The sequence below is a fragment of the Haliaeetus leucocephalus genome, unplaced genomic scaffold (genome assembly GCF_000737465.1).
Source record: "Haliaeetus leucocephalus isolate CR32 unplaced genomic scaffold, Haliaeetus_leucocephalus-4.0 Scaffold517, whole genome shotgun sequence".
Classification (NCBI taxonomy): domain Eukaryota; kingdom Metazoa; phylum Chordata; class Aves; order Accipitriformes; family Accipitridae; genus Haliaeetus; species Haliaeetus leucocephalus.
The window spans coordinates 1277304-1293434 of NW_010972953.1; the positions used below are offsets into that span (position 1 = coordinate 1277304).

At 46.1% G+C, this 16131-nt stretch overlaps 1 protein-coding gene across 2 annotated transcripts in view; it reads left to right on the forward strand.

Annotated features, from left to right (window-relative positions):
- STK40 (serine/threonine kinase 40) overlaps positions 1–16131 on the forward strand; it is a 24602-nt gene extending 8471 nt beyond the window's left edge. The window contains exons 3-12 of one of the 2 annotated variants that reach the window (XM_010575967.1): positions 1405–1524; positions 2509–2594; positions 3091–3234; positions 4242–4469; positions 5304–5356; positions 8354–8469; positions 11763–11907; positions 12276–12395; positions 13209–13293; positions 14090–16131. In XM_010575967.1, coding sequence (XP_010574269.1) covers positions 1413–1524; positions 2509–2594; positions 3091–3234; positions 4242–4469; positions 5304–5356; positions 8354–8469; positions 11763–11907; positions 12276–12395; positions 13209–13293; positions 14090–14308 — 1308 coding nt within the window. In that variant the 5' untranslated portion in view covers positions 1405–1412 and the 3' untranslated portion in view covers positions 14309–16131. Of the gene's footprint in view, positions 1–1404; positions 1525–2508; positions 2595–3069; positions 3235–4241; positions 4470–5303; positions 5357–8353; positions 8470–11762; positions 11908–12275; positions 12396–13208; positions 13294–14089 lie in introns of both variants that reach the window. The other variant, XM_010575966.1, reaches the window with a different exon arrangement.

Below are 16131 nucleotides of genomic sequence, written 5' to 3' on the forward strand. Positions count from 1 at the left end.
CTTTGTGCTGTTCCCCCCCCCCCCCCCCCCCCCCCCCCCCCCCCCCCAAAAAAACCCAAAAAATCTTTGAAATGCTAGAGCACAAGCATTTAATGTCTAGATATTTGTGAAAGTCTTTGAAACTATTTTCCAAGAGATAAAGCTGAAGAGGAGGTGTATTGGGAACAAAACTTCAGTTTGATGGAGCTGATTTATGCTTGCAGTAAGCATGCAGTGTGTGAAGGCTAGCCTGGCAGCAAACAGGTTCTTTTCCTGCTAAACTGAAACAAGGCTTTCCTTTGGGGGAGAAGTGTTTTAGTCACAAAGGCTTGAATTTATTTGTCAGCTTAGGTATTGGCTCTGCCATACCAGTGCAAATGCTCTTCAGATTTCTGAGCAGCAGACAATGCATGTTGGAAATCAGATTTTCTGCAATACCTGAATAAGTAGGCATTTGTCAAGCTTTTAGTTGTTTGTGCTGAATTGTAGTGATGTGTGGACCTTGAATAAATACTTGGACACAAAGCATGAGATTAATATTTAATAGGTTAAATTGTTCTTTGCATGGAGTGGTAGTGCAAGAGAGCACATGTACTGGCACCACAATGTTTTCATTGGAATATCCATTAAAGGCAGGTAATAGTGTGTTAATTCTAAACAAAGCATGCATTCCTGCGTGTGGAGACTGAAGTGATGGAGTTTTATATGTTGGACTCCAAATAGCTGCAGTGGATGTAGATAGATGGAGATGTAGTAAAAAGGTTCAAGCCTGAAGAGGTACAAAGAGAGAGGGGGACTTAGTTTAAGACTAAAAATAAATTTTTGAAAAATCATTGTTAAATTAACTGAATCTCACAATAACTAGCACGTTTCAGTCTTCTGTGCCCTTGCTGGAAAAGGTGAAAGATATTGTTCATTTTCATGGTCAGTTAGTTTTGTGCATTCTTGGCTGTTTGAGGAACAGATTTGAGCCTTCTGAGTTACTTGGTGAGCTGGCTGTGATGCCTAGTGGGAAGTCCTCTGTGAAGGAACCCACAAAAGTCCATAGGCTGAGTCAGTAGACATCCATACAGAAGGATAACTTAAGTATTTTCTTTCAGAGTTTTTTGGAATATGTTAATTTGCAAACTTGTTTTTGCTGTAAAACAAGCTTTAATTATTTTGACTTGTTCCCACTATGTGTCTCAAACAACTGTTCTAGGAAATGTTGCTTTGAATAATGAGGCTGATTTATACCTTCAAAAATGCATTAAGCCTCCAACCAACAACTGGTCTATCAGTAATGAGCCATAGCTTTTTTGTAGAAACATACGTAGGCAGAGACATGAGTACATCAGTAGGTGAAAGCCTTCCACTAAGAAATAAGGAGTAGTATAAGAAATAACTAAAGTTGCTCATCAAATGTGGTCTTCTTTCTCTTTCAAGAGCCAAGGATGAAGCGGCGAGCATCAGACAGAGGAGCTGGGGAAACATCCACTAAAGCAAAAGCTCTTTGTACAGGGATTTCTGGAAATAATGCCAAGAGAGCGGGCCCTTTTATACTAGGTAAGCAGGGAGGGTTTTCTTCAGTTTCCAAGGTAGCTGCTGATTGCAAAACTGAAAATAAAAGGCACTATAAAATGAGGCAAAGCAGATGTGTAACTCAACGTCTTACCTCAGAGTGCAATTCACTTGATGTAGCAGAGCAGCAGCCCTTGGAGCTTCTGCAGCTAGTCAAGCTAAGGAGATTTATAATACTAATACAGAAAGACAGGCATGGCTTTTAAGATAAATATGAGCCCTTGCTTTTACCTGCCCCCCCCCCTCTGTTTTTTTTTAAACTACATTCTTAAACATTAAAGAGCAAATTCATTCGGGGGCTTTTTGGTTAGAGCTCCAGAGAAATGTTCAACCCTTCTTGACAATATGCTGTCAAATCAGCATGTAGGCAACTTAATAATGCACTAGTGGTCATTATAAGCAGTATGTGCCAAGGCAAGACCACTTTGATAGCTTTCGAGAGTTGCTAGAATAGTTGTTAGTTTAGAACTATTATATAAACTGTCAAAAACATGATGGAATTCATATTGGAAACCAATGGATAATCAATTGGAAGCTGATTGATTCAAACTGAAGAGTGGAGACTGTATGTTAACTTGAAATTTGGACTAATCTGTGTACCTGAGCTGTCCCTGCAGAGGTGGCAGTTGGCTTCAGAGGTGTGGTAATAACAGTTGCCGTGGGTGTTGCTAGTAAATATAAAAGCTGTATGGTTCAGGCATGCAGAAATTTGAATTTCTGAAAACAGCTGTGCCACGTGTGGGCTTTTGTTAAATGTTTCTCCAGTGAACAAATGAAACATTGTCCAAAAAGGTTTCAGAGTTCAATACCTTTTTTTTCTTTAGATTGTAATTTGTGGAAATGCACTTAGTCTCCTGAAAAAAAAGGAACTCAGTTTAAACTGTGTGACACTTTTGCATACTGATGTAACCCCGAATTAGTCATTGCTGCTTAGAGGAAAACAAGTCTGTTTTTGCTTTGTGCTGTTAGGTCCACGTTTAGGTAACTCCCCTGTGCCGAGTATTGTTCAGTGTTTGGCAAGAAAGGATGGGACAGATGACTTTTATCAGCTAAAGGTAAGCAAACTGCAGGGCTTCCAGATCTTCAGGGCTTTTTAACTTTAGGTCTTGTGACAGAAGCACTTGCAGTAGTGTGTGGTGTAGGCTGAACTGGTGCACTGTCAGAAATGGCTTCTGGAACTTCCCCTCGGTGGGGCAGTTCTGCCAGGCATAGATCTGGTGTTGAGATTAGCCCTGAGACAGGCCTCTGTGGCTGCTGTGCTGCTCTCCTGGAGCCCTCTGATCTGCCCTGCTGTGCCTGAAATGGGGGTGGATCCAGTGGGAAAAATCACCAGGGATATTTGCAAAAAGCCACCTGAGCAGCTTTTCTGTGTTAATCAAGCTCATGCTATGCATTCTGCATAGATGTTAGTTCAGGGAGGTTTGTGGCAAGTATGCAAACATCAGAGCAATCACATCAGCTGTTAAACACATGTGAATACCTAAAATGACAGAGGTTGGGGGCATTTGGGTTTTTCTGGGAACTACAAAGGTCATCTCCCTTTTCCTGAAGATTCTCACCTTAGAAGAAAGGGGTGATAAAGGAATAGAAACCCAGGAGGAACGACAGGGCAAGATGCTGCTGCACACAGAGTATTCTCTCCTTTCCCTGCTCCACAACCAGGAAGGAGTGGTTCATCATCACGGGCTCTTTCAGGTACAGCTGGTCACCATCCAGGTTGGGGGAATGCCAGTAATCACTATTGGCTTGAGCTGCTTTTGTTTAACGTACAGTTTGTGCTGACCCTGTTCTTGTTTGTAAAGAGTTACCAGCACACTGCTGAGATTAACCACAGCTGCTTCAAACAAGCAAGGCTGTGGCAGGGGCTTTTGATAGTTAAGTGGGATGTAATGAGGTTTGGGATTTGGGAAGTGTGAGAACATTCAAAGATGGGACAGGTGCTCATTAGTGTCCCCTTTAAATAGGAAAAGAGCTGCTTCACTGGTGAATTAATTTGTGCCCATAGAGCACCCTTTAGAACTGAATTTGTGCTTTCCAGTCTCTGTACTGTTTTATGATGACTTGCAAGAGGGGACAAATTGCCAAGAAACTGTATCAGCAAATTAAAGTAGTCAATATGCTGATCGATGTCTTGTGTGAATGAATTGTGTTGCTGTTAATGCTTCAGAGCTGTTTATGGATATGATGGGCTGATGGGAATTACTGGTTTGGATGTTGGTATTGCCTTGCTTGCTGGTTAAATTTTGTCAACAGACTTTTCACTTGAGGCCATCTGTACTATATCTTAAATAAGCCAAATGTCCAACTCAGCTGTGTCCTGTTTAATGTTATGGAAGAACTGCTAATTGTGTCTTAAGATTTCTGTTCTTCTCATTAATAATGTGTTGGATCCCTAGTATTCACAGAGTCTGTACCACTGTAGGGTTTTTCTAGGTTTTTATCTAAAGGTGTTTGTGTGTATATAAACAGTATCAGTGCTGACATATGCATATAGCCAAACAGCATAGACTTTCTCTGGCTTCTTTAGGTAGAGATCATGTATCTTCTTTTTTGAAATCCCAACTCAGGGCAAAGATCAAGTGCTATGATTGCATTTGCTTATTTTGAGATCACCACGTAGTTATTTATTCTCTAGTGCTCTGTAAGTACACATGTCCAGATAGCTTCCCTGAACTATTGCTCATTTGTTTGCCTCCCTGTAGGACCGAGCTTGTGAAATTATAGAAGATCTAGAAGCCAACAGAATGGTTAGAAAAATGAAGAAGCGCATTTGTCTTGTGTTAGACTGTCTCTGTGCTCATGATTTCAGTGACAAAACAGCAGATCTGATCAATCTGCAGCATTATGTCATTAAAGAGAAGAGACTCAGTGAGCGGGAGACAGTAGTAATATTTTATGATGTGGTACGAGTGGTAGAAGCATTACATAAGGTAAGATCTTTGTTACCCATTTCAGTGCTGGAAGGCTTAGTTTTCCCATGTTAGTATAATAGATGTTTTAAAACTTCCTTGTGCAGGCAGTGGCAAGGTTACAGAGGATGGATATTTCAGCTGTTTCCCCCTAACAGTGTTCTAAGACCTCATGCCCCAAGCTGTAAAAGAGCATTCCCTTCTCCTCAAGTTTCTCGATGATAACATAGCATTTGTTGACTGTGGAGAGGGGCCAGCTGGACTAAATGCAGATCAGGTGAACTAGGGTGTTACTAACCTCAGAAAGGGGTGGTTGAAGAGGGGAGCAGAGACTAATCAAATGCAGGAAACACGTCAAGCATTTCCTTTTGAAGCAAAATAAATCACAATGTAAGAACTGATTTCTGAGATCAGAACCTCAAGCTACAAGTTTGAGATCAATGAACTAGAAATTATTGTAACAAAAAAAGATTCTGCCAATGTTTGACTCTTACACTGTGACAAGGGACACCCATCCTTCCTTGGCAGAGCAGTGAAGCATATTTTTGAGGGAATGCTCATCATATTGGTCTTACTGAGCCTGGACACTTAAGTTTCAGGTCTCTTAGTTTCAGTCAAGTCTGTCTGTGTGTTCAAAGCAGCAAATTTGCTTGTTCTGTCCTTCTGACCAGAATCAAAAATGAAGTGCATAAAGTACCTGGGATGGAACCTGACTTGAAACCTTGATCTACGTTATTTCTGAGAATGAAGATGACATGATTTCAAAAGATACTTAGTGCTTTTGTCCAAGTATTGAGTTTATACTTCTATAACAAATATGCTTTTGCTTATGTTATACTATTACATATTTTACAGAAAAATATTGTGCACAGAGACTTGAAACTAGGAAACATGGTGCTAAACAAAAGGTAAGTCTGCTGGAGAGCTGCTGTTCTGGCAGTTGTCTTGCATTTCTTCCCTGAAGCAGATTTCTATTAGAAACACAATTGAAGGCAGCACTTGTTGAGAGTGCTCTCATGTGAGAAGGGTGAGGGAACTGGAAGTAGGCTGCACAAAAATACAAATCCAGCTCAAAGTTACACAAGTTATTCTCCAAAAATGAATTGAGCCCAACCTAGATAGTTCACTCTTCCACCAAGCTTAGTGACCCCATGTCAGCACTTCTTTTTCAATTCTAACTTCTGAAAACTAAATTTTATTCTAATTCAGAAACCTGCAAAATAAATACTTATTTATATTTTAAAAAAGAATTAAGACATTGTAAGTGGTTCTGTTCACATAATTCACTTTCTGTCATGCTAAAGGGATTCCCAACGCTGCAGTCTGTACTGTAATCACAGCAGTGTTAAATCTTTGACTGTTGCACTGCTGTGTTTTTGCTAGCAGTAAAATATATTTACTTATCTAAACAAAAGTTCTTCTATCTAGTCTGTATTTGTGCTTCAAATAGCTTCCTTGTTCCCATTAGCTGGTTTGATGCAAGCCTCAGTTTATAATGTGCTGGTGTCCAACATGTCTTGGATGCTGTGCAGACACAGGAGGGACTAGCCCTCCCAGAGCAGAGCGAACAGCATCAGTGGGGCATGAGTTCAGAACGAGTGAGAGGCAGCTGGTGGTAGTGTACACTTTGCTTGGTGGCTCCTTGGAGTTTTTTAGTTATCTTGGGTTATGTAGTTACTTAGTTGGCAAGCTAGTTCCAGTTCAGATACTCCACTGTGTCCTTCAGTATTGCATTACTGGATAAATATTTTGCACTAACTTTTAAGAATGAGTGGAATTCATTGTCTTTTCACACTGTCTGGTTTTCTGTGGAATGAATAAAAAAACTGGAAGGCTTTAGGTCTACAGGCTTCCAGAGTCTGTACAAAGCATGCAGCTTCACTCTGGTCATAGCTTACTTTTTTCTCCTCCGTAATACCATTTGAAAGCAAACAGATTTTACCTACTGAGGTTGAGCTTCTTGGTTCCCCCCAACACACACAGCAGCTAGTGCTTTTCAGGGCCACCTGTAAAGAGTTTTAAGTCATTTCTGTAATACTTTAAGATAAATCTCTTATCTTCTGCTTGCTTCTTTGATTCTCCTTCTTGCTAGGAAGAGGCAGACAAAGGTTGCTGCTTTAAAGGATCCACCCAGAGCTTCCCTTCTTCTCTGGGCAAAGTGTGCAGTGGAGCATCCCACTGACAGAGCTGCGCACAGGGGCCCCCACTAGCAGGAAGGGGGAGGTATTTTAAGCTTTGTGAACATGTTTGCCAAAGTCATTCTTTGTATTACATACTATGTTTTTGCTTTTTACTAGCAAGACCATCAGCTTTGGTGAGGAAAAACTGTAGCCTCTACAGCAGTGAGTCATATGAAAGGGTGGGTGAGGCATAAGAATAGATCACCATGGAGAGGACCAGCCATTTGGTCTGATCAGAAATGTTTGTTCTGTTCCAGCCGTGCTCATAGAAGAGCCAGGTCTTTTCTGTTTGTGGAGGAGTGAAGGTAGCTACATATCACTGCAAAGTCCTAACCAGGCATGTTACACCCTGGGCTAATGTAGGTCCCTCAGACGTTGTCCCCTGCAAGATGTGGGCATTAAAGTTTTCCAATTAGCCAGTGCAGTAGTTGGATGATTACAGATTAGATCAAATTTTGGTGACTAAATAAAACCAAGCAACCCTGAATATTTTAGTGTCCTTTAGAACACTTAGTCTTTTAAATCCTTAACAAATCCTGCAGATTGTTATTCAGCCAGGGAAGTCTCCTGACAGTTGAAGCTAACACTTCTTAAACACAAATCTGTCTTTCTTAATAATCAAATCTCCATTGCCAACCCACACTTGGTTTTATTTCACTTGTCTGTTAGACTCACTGGAAGTATTTCTTGGTTATTGTGACTGACTTAATTCATGCTCTCAGGCTCTAGTTGTGTAATACTTTTCAAGAATATAGAAAACTTCTAGACAGTCCTTTAAGTTGTATGTTAAAATCCAAATTATCTGAGTGACATGGAAGACTTAATGTGATAGTAGTTTCATAATGAGCTCACTTTCCCTGGAAAAATTCATTAATTGGAGCTGGCAATACCATAGGGAAATAGGGGTATCTTAATTGCATGTATTGCATGTACCTGCAGTTCTCACCTTTTCTGTAGGAGGTTTTTTGGATGTTGATTAGACTTTCTCTGTTCTGCATACTTGCATGTGAAGAACAGTCCTGCAGATCAGGTAAAACTGCCACCAGACTACTGCTGTGAGATTGCTGGGTAATGCGAAAGTGGTTGTACTGAATCTGAACAAAGGTCCTGTGGTTCATCTGCTGGCGACATGTAAGCATGGAGGCCAGGCATGTGGCAGTCCTTCTGTAGGGTATTTTTCCTCAGCTGCCAGAAAATGTTGTGTGGAGAAGATGCTTTTGGAGATGGTGGTTGAGAAGCATAGAAGAGAATCAGCAGTTAAAATAAACTACTTTGTTAACTCTCATACACTACAATGGTCAGCAAGCACACAAGTGCAGATCCTGGTGCTGCTGATGCCTGCAAGGTGCTGTCCTGCTGGCTATGATGTTCCTGGCAGGCTGGCCAAAAGGCACCTGTGTGGCTGCAAGGTGGGCAAGTTACACAAGGACCCTGTGCTTACAGCCACGCTTATATGTGCCACTCGAGTTGGATGTAGATGTCCATAGTTGTAACAGATTCTCTTATTCCCCCGTAAGAGTCTTGCAAGCCATGCTGACAGGTGTGGAATCCCTCCCCTTTGGGATGGAGTTGTTGATCTTACAGCTCCGCTTGTCTTTTCCCAGCACTTCAAGCCTCCCAAAAAGCCCTGTAGACACACACCTCTGTTTTGGTGTTAACTTCCTCTGTGCTGTTTGGCTCATGCAGGATAGTCCTTGTTCACTGATGCCTTCTGATTCTCCCCAGGACTCATCGAATAACCATAACAAACTTCTGTCTTGGAAAGCACCTCGTGAGTGAAGATGACCTGCTGAAAGACCAGCGAGGGAGCCCTGCCTACATCAGCCCAGATGTGCTTAGTGGTAGGCAATCCCCTTCGGTCCTCAGTGGGAATTCACAGCCTCCACACTTAACACTTGTTGCATTTATTTGTGGCTCTTGACAATAAATGAAAACAACCCACTTCTGTTCCCATATGTAACCTGCTTTCTGTGAGAGCCTCTTAATTAGGGTCCAATTATGAGACTTGGTCTGTTTTTTCCCAACTGGGAAGGTATGGAGGGAAGGAGCAGGTGTAACTTTTTTCTTAAGGCTAGTCTGAACTTCAAAGCTAATTAAAAGCTCCCTGTCTGTTCTTAAATAAGTCCGACTGCAGACAAGACGTTCCGTTTCCCATACCTGAATCTTGTTCTGAGGCTTCACTTAAGCTGCAGGTAAATCCCTAGACCTAAGAGGCAATTGGTCCAAATCCCACCATCATGTCAGTTTATTCCAGGCCATACACTAAGAGGAGCAGTTGCTGCTGCAGCTGCTGCTTGCTTACAGAAGGGAACTATTGACCCTCTGAGCAGCTTCTGGGCTGACTGAGAGGAGTTACTTGAAAATAAAGGAATGATCACATCAGGCCAGACTAGCAGTCTGTTTGGGCTGTATCTTGTCTCCAGCAGTCTGGCCTATGCCTTGTCTGCAGCAGTGGCCTTAAGCAGAAGTCTGGCAAAGAACAGCTTTCCCTAATGTCCTCCCACCTTTTAACTGTTTCCAGTGCATGGGACTTTCAGAAACAGATGTGGTTTCTGTCTGTCTAGTTGCTTCAGGAGGTTTCTCTTCAATAAACTCTGTCTGCTACTGTGCTAGCTTTTGTGCTGGCAATAGCTGAGCAGGGCTGTCCTGTTCATCAGGGCAGTGACTGAGGCATCGTTTTGGGTTTTTTTCTGGAGGTTTGGTTGTGGTTGTTTGGTTTTGGGTTTTTTTTCCTCATCCAGGTGAGCTTGACTAAGTGTTGAAAGGTGCATTTACAGTTGGGACTGTGCATCTGAAGCACCTCTGTATAAGTCTACATAGACTCTAGTTACCATGCATTAGCTCATGTTGTGGAGTAGTCCTTGTGAGCACAGATAAAATTCCCTTTGGATGGAGCTGAACTGCAGGATGCAGTCCAAGATCACCCCTAATGCATCCCACCTGCCTAAGGGTTATCCATCTACAGGGTCAAGGTATCATTTGGACGATGGGAAACTGCCTAAAACTGTGGACAGCAGGTCATCAGCACCAACTGCTTTCTGGACAAGTCGGCAGTACGTTGGGCAGCACCACTTGCTGGTGTGCATATAGCTAGTGTGAAAGCCAGAATCCTTGTCAATCGCATTTGTTTATGCAAGGATAACATCTAGAATACTGAAAACACCTCTGCTGAAGATTTGAGTTATTAGTTTGTGGTATCCTGAGCTATTGTGTTTCAGATATCCCCTCAGAGGGAGCTAGTCCTGAAATTTCCAGACCCGGTGGACCCCCTCAATAAGTTTGTTGTCAGGTTTACAGGCAGCAGCAATAAATGTAGCTGAGCTCTTCCGTTGTGATCTGCCAGGCAGGTTTGAGGCTGCTTCCCTCCTGGGCAGGACTGAGCCAGGAAGGGAGCAGAGGCAGGCAGGGAGGTGGAACGTGTGTTTTTTTGCAGGCCTTTCCTGTTCTGCAGGATATCCTGAGGCCCCTGTAACCAGATGGATGATACGAGCCAACTGCTCTGCAGGAGCTTGGAGCAGTTGCAGCTCAAGTGGCTGGTGTCTGGTAAAGGCTGCATGGGGCTGCTCCTTCCTGCTCATCCGGGGTACTGTTCTGTCCTGGACTTCAGCCCTGTTATCCTCCAGCATAGCCTGGCTGCAAACACCTGCGTTTCTTCTCTTGGTGGTGGATTGACTGGCCTGTCTGTAGGCCACACACCACAAGGCGCTGAACAGGCTGTCGTTGACTTCTCTGACAGCTGAGGCTGTTTGAGACCCTGCAAGGGGCAGCCTTAGTTAGAGGACTGCATCCTTCTGTAGCACCACCTTGCCTGACCTTTGGGTGCAATCGCACTGCTCTCCGGCTCTGATGTCTCTGCAAATAGCCCTTCCCTGCGGGGTGTCTGTGCAGCCCGAACCTGTGCTCTTGAAAACACTGTTCCAAAATGGCTCAATCTGCAGTTCCCCTCCAAGCATCGAGGGAAAAGTTACTTGAGGACATTCCAGGCTTCACCACCACCTTCAGACTCTGAGCATCCCTCTGTCTGTATTGCTAATGCTCCTGTGCAAGGGGAAGCTAAAACGCATGAAGAATTAATCATTGTTTTAGATTAGAAGCTGTCTTCTGCTAAGAGATGGCTCGCGTTTTATGGCTGCTAAAATGTCACAGCAGGAAAAGTTGGAGGAGGAGGGAGAGGTGCCTTTTTTTGAGCATATAAAGCAAAGAATAATTAGTACAAATAACAAATGCTGCAGCAGTGACTCACTGCGTGAGTCAGAGGAAGTCATTCCCTCAGTCCTGTGCTGTGGTACAGCACTGGAGTTTAATTTTTTGACCCTCATGCATTCTGCTGTTTGCTGATTTATTGTGCGACTGAAGGGGCTTTAAAGCAGCATTTCTATTCAGTGGCTCCCAAGGTGTTCTGGGGCTGCAGCAGCTTTTGGGAATGCCTCTGCCCAGAGGAGGCACCTTCCTGTGCCCTCCACAGCTTCCCAGCAGGCTCCAGTGTCTGTGTGCGGGATCTGTCCCGGAGGCAGAGTCCCATCTTGATGGGCTCAATCTGAGCTGGATGTGGAGAGTCTTAGTCTGCACTTCCATGCAAATCTCCAGTGCAGTCGGGGTGATGAGGTTGGCATTAATCTTGGGCCACTCTTCATCTGAGGAGCACTTACTCTTCTTAGGGTTTCTTTCCTGCCTCCCCCTGCCTTGTGCTCACTGGCCCTTAAATTCCCTTCTCCTTTGACCTGGACTCACAGCAGGGTGCGTCTCTGGAGCCTGCGAGGCTCGGGGAATCCTGGTGGCAACAGTCTGCAGGGAGGGCAAAGGGGAGTGAGGGGTGAACTCCAGCACAGCATGCAGTTGTTCTGATTATTTAGTGCACTTGGATCACATCGAGGCCATTCAGCAGGGGTAGCCCTGCTCTGTAGGGAAAGGGAAGACACCTGTGTGGAGATGAACAATTTGCTTATTTGCAAAGGCTGCATCTTTGAAAGAGGTTCTTGGTGTCCTGTGATAGGAAGTCTTGAGCATTTTGATTAATGCTAAGAAAAAAGGGAGCATATACAGAGGTTGCTTCAGTGCCTTTACTGCTGGTGGTGGGCTGCAGAGGTGAGCAGTGTTATAAAACCTGTTGCTTTTGTCTCCTTGGTCCCCGCAGGACGGCCATACCGTGGAAAACCCAGTGACATGTGGGCGTTGGGTGTGGTGCTCTTCACCATGCTCTATGGCCAGTTCCCCTTCTATGACAGCATACCTCAGGAGCTTTTCCGCAAAATCAAGGCTGCCGAGTACACCATCCCTGAGTAAGTATAGCCTGTCCCAGGGAGGCCCTTCTCTTAGTGCCTGTGCGGGTGGTGCTCTGGGCCTTACTGGGACAGCTGGAGCTGGAGGGGCTTCACTCGAAGCCCCTGAGGGTCGCAGCAGTAATGAGAGCAAAGACTGTATGCAGTGGTCCCCAAGGAAGCAGTAGCAGAGCTGGGATATCTTGTACAAAGGTGAGAGAGGCCCCATGCTGCAAAACAGGGAATCAACCCCCTGGTTAATTCTGGGCTCTCTCAGTCAAAGCAGTGGTGGCTCCTCTAGTTCCTGACCTGTGCTCCCAGCACATCCATCCTGCCGCTGCCTCTGCCCACCTCAGGCACTCGGAGTTATCATGTGTTCTCTCTCCCAGGGATGGACGGGTCTCAGAAAACACTGTGTGCTTGATCCGAAAACTGCTGGTCTTGGATCCGCAGCAGCGTCTGACAGCTTCTGAAGTGCTGGATTCTCTCAGCTCCATCATAGCATCATGGTACGTGCAAGAGGAGAGACACAGGAACATGGTGTCTCTGGCCGCAGGCAGCGTTATTCCAGCTGTGGCCAGCAGACTGCTGCCAAACAGGACACCAGAGCAGGATCTGTGAGAACTGCAAAAAAGTCTTTAAATCCTGTGTCTCAACCACTGGTGTCTGCTGATGGATACAGCCAGAGTGGCCTGCACAAATGCTTGTCATTGTGACCAGGGTTGGAGTCTAAAGGAATAACATTACAAAACAGTACTGAGATCTCTAGAGGGGAAGAGCAGGAGATGCCATTACAGGTGGGAACACTACACGTGCAGGGTGGGGATGCTTTTTGAGGGTAAATCTGACTCCAGGACTGGCATGAACCAACTGGGATGAGATTCCAGTAGCACACTCCAGCAGAAATGGATCCTGGCAGTGTTTTCTCGGTGCAGCCCTCTCTTATTAGCCCTGTGACCTTCTGTTTGTGCTGCACAGCATGCCCAGGCAAAGTTCTTGTGCTGTCTGTTGAGTCAGCAGTGAAGTCTGTGCTTTTTGGAGCTGTGGCTGTTTTCTCTCCTACCTATGCAAGAGTTAAGATTTCCACATCCTGTTTAACAAAAAAAAAAAAAAAAAGGCAGCTCTAGGGTTATAACATGATTTCATACCAGGGAAGTTGAATTTGGAATAGTGTCCTCTAGTAGCAGTAGCCGGTGTGGCATCCAGGTAGCTCTCTGCCACACTCACAGCCAGCCAGGTGGGATTGCCCTGGCCAGGGTGATGGGTGAGGGTGGGTGAGCTGGTTCTGTGCTCTGAACCCCGACACTGTACTCTCCCCCCAGGCAGTCTATGTCCTCGCTGAGTGGCCCTTTGCAAGTGGTGCCAGACATCGATGACCAAGTGGCTAACCCTGAAAACCCCCAAGAGGTAGATTTTCCTACTTACCTTTCTGTGGAACTGCTTTTCTGTGCTAAGTCTGTCTGTAATGGAAGGAGATGGCAGCCCCTTGTGGCCCCCGAGCTGGTGAGGGGAGGGTGGTGAGGACCCAGCTGTGGCTGCTGCTATACGAGGTGGCCAAGTCCGTCGTTGTCTTGTGCAGCGGAAGGAAAGTGTCATGTTGCTGGGGCTGGGAGTCACATCCAGCTGGCCGTGCTGCCTGGAAGTGAACTCTCAGGCCCCAGAGCTGGCTGAGGGTCAGCTTGCTCCTCTCCGAGCTGCGCTTGCACCCTCACACACAGCTGAGAGCTCACATGCACTGGGAGAGCTAGGAGGAGGTAGCGATGTTGGCTCAGGCTCCCTGGTGAGTTCTGTGATGGGAGCAAACATCCTGTTTTCTTGCCAGCATATTTTTTTGTTGGAAGTGACAGCTGGTGACCTCACTGCCTTGGGGACAGCCTTGTAGGAGCTTTTGTCTGTGATGCTGCAGTCAGTGTTGCCATGAGAAATCCCTCTGCAGGGCTCGGGGGGGATGTGAGAACTGGGGCCAGACAGCTGCAGCCCCTGAATATCTGCCAGGGTTGGGATGAGCTGCATCAGGACAGAGCCACTGAGGTTTCCAGACCTCTGTTTCTGGTGGCACAAGTGAGTCCTGCCTGTACGTCTGGCAGCAGGTCCAGTTCTTGCATTAAGACTCCAGTTATTCCGCAGTAGCTCAGGACCATTGGAGGAGAGTCGTGTGAACATTGCTTGTTGCCGTGGCTCTGACTGGGTGGTTCTCTCGCAGGTGAAGGTGACAGAGGAGTGCTCGCAGTACGAGTTTGAGAATTACATGAGGCAGCAGCTGCTCTTGGCTGAGGAGAAGAACACCTTGCATGAGGCCAAGAGCTTCCTACAGAAGCGGCAGTTTGGGAACATCCCCCCCGTGCGACGCCTGGGCCATGATGCCCAGCCCATGAACCCTTTGGATGCAGCTATCCTGGCCCAGAGGTACCTTCGGAAGTAGCTTCCCACACATCCGAGAGCACAAGCACCATCCTGCAGTCTGCCTTTCACGTCGCCTACTACAGCTCAACAGCAATACCGGTGTCCCGTGATGGAGAATAATGTAGCAATTCTTCTGAGCTCTGTTCAGGGACACGCACTCACACTCGCTCTGGAGGGAGAAGACTTTTGAAAAAGCTAGTTTTGGAAGCAGCAACCTCTTGGCATCTTCTGGAATCTGTTTTTTAAATCGAAGCCTAGATGACTAATCTGCTTTTAATCATGACTGTAATCTACCTCTCTTGTCTTTTTAACCATGCTGTTCTCTGGATCGAGCGAAGCCTGTGGGAAAGGAGAAGACTACCAAGGGTGAAGCTGGTTTGCTGGCACAAGAGTTGCGGCTGTGCAGTACAGAGAGTCGGCTGATTGCATTCGCTCCATATGGTTTGAATAAGCTTAGATTTATCAGGGTTTCTTGAAAGGAAGAATTTCTTGAAACCTCCCACTTCCCTTCATCTGCATCAAATCTTTTTCTGTCCTTGACGTGCCACCTGGTTTGGCTGTGTTGTCTAACCCTCGGTGGCCGTGCGTGGGCTGCAGTGTGCCAAGGCCTTCGTGAGCAGCACAAACAGCCGCCCGGTTATCCTGTGTGACCGGCGGCTGCCCGGAGAGCTGGCCGCCGCCTCAGGAGAGAGTCATCCTTGCAGGCAATTGCTGCAAAGATGGGATCTTGTCCGCAGTTCAAAGGTTTTGCAGGACTTGGCCCAGTGTGGCCTCTGACCTCTTTCCCACCTTTCACTGATTCTTTTAGTTTTGTAAGGATATATGATTTAATCTTATTTTTCAGTAGCTTATCTAAGGTGCAGTTAAAATTGCATTAATTCTGATTTAGCATTTTCACACTTCAGTTGTGGTACAGATATAATATATGAGTTATAATGTGAAAAAGCTTCCCAAAATAATCTGCCTAGAATTAGGAAGGGGCTGGCTGAAGTCTCTACTGTATTTGTTCCCTAGCTTATCTTGCCATCCCAGCCTCGCCATGCAAACCTGGGGCCACCTCTGCTGTCCCTGTGTGGTGCTGAGGCGGGAGAAGGATGTCCTGGTTTGTCACCTAATGCCACTGGAAGAGCGTTTGCCTGTGCTGAGAACAGGAACGATTGTTTCTGAGCCTCATTTTGTGAACTGGATGCCTGTCTTGCCAGATGAACTGTTCTTGCACAGAGATCCCAGGGCTCACAGTGCCCCAGCAAGGGCTCCCGCTCAAGGCAGCAGCTCTCTGGCTGCCTCCTTCCCCTGCTCCGGGCTGCTCCCAGCCCTGTGGCAGCTCCAGCATCGCCCTCTCCTGCCAGCCTTGGGCTGGCCACAAGGAAATGTGTGAGCAGGGGTGGGAAAAGCTGCTGTGGCCTCGGCTGTGGGGCTGGCCCTGCTTTTTGGGGCCAGCTCTTCCACCCTGGTGAGTGCGGGCAGGGAGCGAGTAGCAGATCTATTTGTAGCGTGTTGTTGCCTTCTCTTGCCCCAGGCTGGGGCAGCAGACTGCGTCTAGCCTGGGCCAACCTACAGGTGTCTTTGTGGAGACATAGGGATTGACCTGAAACTCCTTGGCAGCATCGGGCATTATGTCCTGCCTGCGAACTCGCCAAAGCCGCTTGGCAGCGGGCAGGCAGGGAATTGTGAACACTAATACAGACTAGAACAGTTGCACCAACCCCAGCCAGCTGAGCCAGTAGCCTGAAGTCTTAGCCTTATTTATTTTAAAGATGGTAGATCTGTCCTGGCACACTGCAGCGCGTGCCCATCGCTCCCCTGTGCCACCAGCAGTGGAGCAGAGACCCCCAGCCCTGA